Source organism: Plectropomus leopardus, chromosome 1, assembly GCF_008729295.1.
Source record: "Plectropomus leopardus isolate mb chromosome 1, YSFRI_Pleo_2.0, whole genome shotgun sequence".
Classification (NCBI taxonomy): domain Eukaryota; kingdom Metazoa; phylum Chordata; class Actinopteri; order Perciformes; family Serranidae; genus Plectropomus; species Plectropomus leopardus.
Genome location: NC_056463.1, coordinates 14158783 through 14165201, shown reverse-complemented (window position 1 = coordinate 14165201; position 6419 = coordinate 14158783). Strand labels below are relative to the sequence as shown.

The 6419-nt window shown below is 39.4% G+C and overlaps 1 protein-coding gene across 1 annotated transcript; it reads left to right on the top strand.

Moving 5' to 3' along the window:
- The first annotated feature begins 822 nt into the window (after window positions 1-822).
- On the top strand, window positions 823-4757 carry mnx2b (motor neuron and pancreas homeobox 2b). The gene is made up of 3 exons (XM_042485284.1): window positions 823-1237; window positions 2673-2833; window positions 4359-4757. The coding sequence occupies exons 1-3, from the start codon at window positions 823-825 to the stop codon at window positions 4755-4757; spliced, it is 975 nt and encodes a 324-aa protein (XP_042341218.1).
- Window positions 4758-6419: the final 1662 nt, after the last annotated feature.

Below are 6419 nucleotides of genomic sequence, written 5' to 3'. Positions count from 1 at the left end.
CATTGGTATGGCCTGAGTATGAGAATGAAACAATCCAGTAATATTAATGATTTAAATACTGGAGTGCACACTGGTATTTTAAATATCATCCATTAAGCCACACAGAAACATCCAGACTGCAGCCAGTATTCGGGCCTAAGGTGTGCAGGATGTTTGCAGCACTAATAATTAGTTTAGACAATCAAATCAGTGGATATAATTCTTTGTTTATGGCAAGGTAGCTGCAGTCTGTGGTGGGTATGAGGAGCTGGCAGTAAGATAGATACTGCAAATACAATCGCCTAATCTTCTAATGTACCTCCGCGCTTTGATGCAGTTGAAGGTGTTTGCAGGCGGGACAAGGGTTGGACATTACCTCACTCTGAATGCTTTCTTGGGGGAGAAACGAGCGAGTAATTAGCTGATTAGAGGCCCGTCAGAGCAGCTCAGCCTGCAGCCAATCCCAGCTCACACCGGCCTGCAGGGGTGGAGAAGGTCGGCTGATGGAGTGAGACACATGCCTCTTTGTGAAGTTAGTGTTTAACACCGGGACGGACGCGATGCTGCAGAGTGACATGTGCAGGTGCAATTCAAGGAAATAGATGGAGGGATGCAAACATCAGTAGAGTCTGTCAAGTCTTTCTAAGCTGAAAACGCATTAATGCTTGTTTTTGCATTGAATAGAACTTGTGCTGAACTTTTATGAAACACAAGGAGAACGTATGAGTTTGTGACTGGAAAAGGCTCCGCTGTCCGCGCGCTGACGCACGGCACAGGTGCGCACCCACCAACCTCCACGCGTTTGTTTTTGAAGATTCTGCAGTCCTGCTGAGTGAAGCAATCATGGAGAAATCGAAAAACTTCAGAATTGACGCGCTACTCGCTGATGAGACCAACCGGGTGAGCAGAGACCTTTCCCCGGGTCTGAGCAGCGACAGCCCAGCAGGCAGCCCGGTGTCCTGCCGCCGCGCGGACACACCGTCCCCGCGGGCCGTACAACTTCAAGGAATAATCCACAAACCGGGTGTCCTAAACCTCCCGCATCCAGGACTCGCTTCAATTCCCAGCATGTATCCTGCACCCATGTACCCGTTATCCGCACTGGGTGGCCAGCACCCCGCGTTCGCATACACCGGTTTCACACAGCTGACACAGACCTACCCGGAGCACCTGAAGGCGGCTGCCATGGCGGGGTCTCTGCCCCTGGAGCACTGGATCCGCGCCGGGATCATGATGCCACGACTGCCAGACTACAGCAGTAAGTATTTAATGTTATAATATTATTTTATTTTTACAGGTATAAAATATCCACTGTCTTCTCTCTTCTTTTTTTCTCCAAAAAAAATATTGTAAAAGTGTTGTTTTTATGTTCCCAAACTCAGTTGGGGGGGGGACTCAGTTGACAGACACACATGAACCGTTTTCCGTTGACAGGTTTTACAGTTTTTGATCAAATGATTTGACCTTTGAAAAGCCGCTGAGGTGTTGTAAACTCATAAACACAGACACTTATTGTCAAATGAAACAAAGTTAAGTTTTGACTAAACTCGATTTATGTTATATTTAAATTATTATTATTATTATTATTATTATTATTATTATTATTTTATTGTCTTTGTTTTTTTTCATTATTTGTATGTGTATTTTTACATGCAATTATGATAGAGAATTTAACAGGCCAAAAGAATTATTTTATTTTAGTTCTTTGTTCTTTGATATTCCTTGTTTGTTTTCTTTTCATATTTGTCCAGAATAATCAAAGCCACTGATTTAATATTAAAATCAAAAAAATCAATATATCAGCAAGTTTTTGTTTTTCTGGGGTTTTTTATTAGAAAAATTAAATATAACTTAGATTTTATCATGTAAGATCCGACACAGAAATAGGCAGCTTAAGTGTTTGTTTTTTTTTAATTTATTTTTTATTCAATAAAGAAACGTAGTCTGTCCTCCATTCATTTCATTCAGAATGATTATAATTTACAACCTGTTTTTGTTTTCAGAGGTGTATTTTGTATAATATTCAAGATAATTCAAGGGATCTTAATATATTATCAGTAGCAGCCGCACATTGTCCCTTACAACACACTGCTCCGCACTGCTTGTCATGATTTAATTTTGGCCCATTTATTTCTCTATAAACGCCAACCCGATGAAAATTGTCTTTGTGTGACGAAGAAACTATAAACAAACACCTAAAACGTGCTGTAGTTCATCAATAAAATCCCCAAAGCCTTCATTGAATTTTCATTAAGTTAATGGCATGCCTGTGTTTTTATGGCCTCTGCGCCCGCTGCTGCCGTGTCCCCCCGTCAACAATAAACTGGAGTAAAGCTATTATAGTTAATGATGGCGGGAGAGTGCGGGCATATGTGCGCCTGTTCCCACCCACAAAATTATATTGAACTTCCTATGTCCTTGGTATTAAATAAGACTAGAAGCAGTTGCTGGCAAAAATGTTTCATTGAGACTTGAATCTTCTTTAAAGGGGGGATAGTTTATAATAAGCTGAATTATGACAGATATCAAAATATTCTGGCATTGTGTGTTAAACATTATATGGTCCATCAAAAAAAGTCCACTAAAAAATAATAATGATGCTTTGATATCAAAAAGAAATAAGTTGTAATAAAATCAATAGTAATTGTAAATGTAAGAGTCACAGTTTGATAATGTTGCTCTTCCTCCTCCAGCAGGTCCTCAGTCTGGTCTGTTGGGGAAGTGCAGGAGGCCCCGTACCGCCTTCACCAGTCAGCAGCTGCTGGAGCTGGAGAACCAGTTTAAGCTCAACAAGTACCTGTCCAGACCCAAACGCTTTGAGGTGGCCACCTCACTCATGCTGACTGAGACACAGGTAAGAAGAGAGCAGTGCACCTCATCAGCCAACAGGTTTAACTCAGGGTAGAAACAAAAAACAGGTTATTCATAGAAACAAGAATGAGGCCAGAAACAAACTTGTTTTAATATTTTGATTCAGCTTTCATCAAAGTAAAAGACAACAAATACAGCACACCCATTCAGCAGGAGATCTGGAGTGTAACAGACTTGCTCTTCAGTAACTAAGAGCAAGCACATTATTTGGGATAACTCCTAGAGATAACAGGGTTTTTATTTTATTTTATTTTATTTTATTTTATTTTATTTTATTCATCCAGGAAAGCCAAATTGAAATCAAAAATCTGTTTTTCTGTTTATCTGTCCTGGCTGATGTATGCAGCATTGATAATGAGATACAAACAGCATAAGACAAATAACACAAAATACGCCACAATTTATAATACAATCATGTAAAAGATTACAACAAGGGTGTAGGTTTTGTTTCAACATTGGGTGCAGGACACACGTGAAACAGGCTGCTTTAGGGTCCTTTGCCAGAAAATTTTGATCATCAAACATTTGATTCACTGCATTTCTGGTAAATGTTTTTGCACCAATTTATACCTTTTCTGCATTGAGGTGACCATGTATTCAATTTTGTCAAAATAAAATTCCTCTGCTTTTTTAATGTTTCTATTCAGGGGGACAAATGCCCATGTTCTAAATATTGAGGGAAACTTGTCCCCTGTGTTCCCCCCAAAAAACATACAAAACAAACCATAAACTGTCTAAAGGCCTAAAATAAGTCTTAGTAGCAGTGTGTAGTTTGTATTGTGAAATGTTAAATAAAAACAAACTTGAAAACTGTGATGACAGAGTTCAAATGAAATAAAGGTCAAATAAGTCATCTAGAGGTGCACTTTGTACAACAGACAAATCACTATGTGTCACAACTTTATGTTATTTGATTATTGCTGTGACGTCAACCATCTGTGACGATTTCGAGAGTTTATCTCCCAAAGAACTGAACAAAGATTTTAGTGCAATTTTGCTTTGAGTTTAGATTTTTATTGCATATTCCTTCATGATACTAGTGTGGATCAGTTGTAACTACAGTACAATTAATCATGAATAGTGATATATTTCAAGGAAATTGTTTAAAAGTAGGGTGCTTTGATTGTTGTATGTCCTTAACAAATGCAGAAGAAAAAATAGGGATTTTTTTTGTGAATTACCAATCATTTTTGAGTTGTGGTGGAATTTTTGGAGACAAAATTAGTTATTTGGTTTTTATTGTCAGTTGGAAATGAAAAGAAAATTGTGAGTTCTATTTTTCTTTATTCATACATTTATTATATTTCATTTTATTTTTCTCAGACATTTTTACAGGCAGAACAGCTTTGGCAAAACTGGAAAAAGGTAGAAACCTGTTCCACAATGAGTATATTAAGAGAAGATATTTTAAATATAAAAAAAACAAAAATCTGTTCAGACAAACTCCAGACTATATTTCCCAAATGTGACCATCATTTGAACACATTTGCTTTGCCATCTCTCGGCAGGTCAAGATCTGGTTCCAAAATCGCAGGATGAAGTGGAAACGAAGCAGGAAGGCAAAGGAGCAGGCCACTGCTTCAGCCCAGTCTGAGACACAGCGACTACGCAGTGGAGGAAAAACGACCACTGACAAGTCAGACGAGAACAGAAGAGCTGTCAACCCAGAGGACAGAGGGATAGATCTGGATCTGGAGGATGGAGAAGAGGAGGAAGAGGAGGAGGAGGAGGAGGAGGAAGAAGAGGAGGAAGCCCAGCATGGTTTTCCTGTTGGGATGCCACGATCCACGGACTTCTTGCAGCGCAGTGCCGACGTTGGCTATAATCCCCACAGCCCTTTCTCTGATGAGGAGCTTGACGGGGTGCAAGCAGGAGGAGGTGACAGGAAGATTGGGGCAGGACTGTGAACAGACACTCAGGAGACGTCGCTTTGATTTCCTGAGTGTTACAGAGAGATAATACTGGGACACATCGTTGTTTGTGGTCAGTAGAGAAGACACAAAACACACACAAACACACTGTATAAATAATCTGTGAACAAATCATCTCTAAGTACTGTACATTTCATAGCATGCCAAGAAAAAAGGTGCTCATTTTCTCCCTAAATTTAGCTGTTTTGATGCCAAACACCTTCTGATCATCTTTGCTCCATCCACTGACAGCAGGAGCTCCACCCAGTGAACCCACATGGATGAAGTAAGACAAGTTTACTGTCGGACGTTCAGACAGCATGAGAATGTGCAGCTGTCGCTGCATCGTGAAGATGTAAGTTAAAGTTGTGTGATGAGACTGAAGAAATAAGCTTAGACACATCTGCTGCTCCAGATGTTTTGGGGACAAATACTTTGCAGAACATCCCATGTATTACATTTACTTTTGTGCATTTAATGTATAAATATTGATGTTTATTGTTATTATTTTTGTTCCTGAGGATGTTTCTGAATTTGTTCTCGTCACTTACATGTTAAAGAACTTAATTTATTTGAAGGACTGAAAAGATGAATCATACTTGTATTTATCTTAAACTTGTTTGTGGTGTAACTGTGAAATAAAAATGTGACAAGAAAAAAAGAAATTAAAAAAAGAACTGGAAAAAAAAGAAATTATTGATCAGTGTTCATGATTAGTATGTCCCACTAAAAGCTGATGAATGGATAAAAATAATTACAGATAAGGAAGGATGTAATAGGGGCTGCGTACAGAGGGTCCTGATGTGAGGAGGGTCCACAAAAGCCATGTTTCAAACAAACACTGCCAGAATAATACTATTAGAATCTGTATGTAACCTGTAAAGACATGTACCTCAACCCTGTTTGCATTTCCCCCGCAAACAGGACCCTCAGTATGAGCAGGGTTGTTACCAGATGGTAACGGCTGCGTCACTGCTCCATCGAGGTCTTGTTGTATTTCTGTGTCACCGGCGATGCAGAGGAACATGTCAACCTTGTTGTTTATCCATAGACAAGTTTCTGCATTGAGTCCTTGTCGAGTAATAATGACAATTCTCTTGACTAATCAGCAAACTGAAGTGTTTCTTGCTCCACCTTTTAGTGTTGGATCAGCATGCTAGGTACTTGAACAGAGAGGTGAAGAAAAAAAAGGACTGAGTGGAACTGTTCTATTGCTACCATCAACAACTCCTGACAATGGAAATACCCAAAATCACTTTTACAATGTACTGAACTGAATTGGACTGCTTGGTAGGAATGAGGATAAAGATAACAGACCGTATACCTGTGCATTTATGGAGAGGCCCATAGAGAATGTCTCTGGACATGTGCAGGCTACAAAATTTAGTGCTAAGCCCCTGATGATCAGAATAACTTTACCATGCCAAAAAGCAATTATGTGCAGCTGGTAATGAGACTTTATATAGCTAGCTGTCCCCAAAGTCAAAGCTGAGGTTAGCGTGCTCTTCTTGAGACGCGTTCATGAGATAAAGAAGAAAAGATCAAACATTAAGGGTAAGTAAGTTACTAACTGGCTCTTTTCTTTGCAAATGAGCCTCATTATAAAAACAGTCAAATTCACAAGGATCAGTGCTCATAGGCTCATGCAGTGAACCGATC

Excerpts from the sequence above, each read along its gene's own strand:
- mnx2b (XM_042485284.1), top strand. The coding sequence starts at position 823 with ATGGAGAAATCGAAAAACTTCAGAATTGACGCGCTACTCGCTGATGAG. Across the intron at positions 1,238-2,672 it reads ACGACTGCCAGACTACAGCA|CAGGTCCTCAGTCTGGTCTG; the intron begins GTAAGTATTTAA and ends TTCCTCCTCCAG. Across the intron at positions 2,834-4,358 it reads TCATGCTGACTGAGACACAG|GTCAAGATCTGGTTCCAAAA; the intron begins GTAAGAAGAGAG and ends ATCTCTCGGCAG.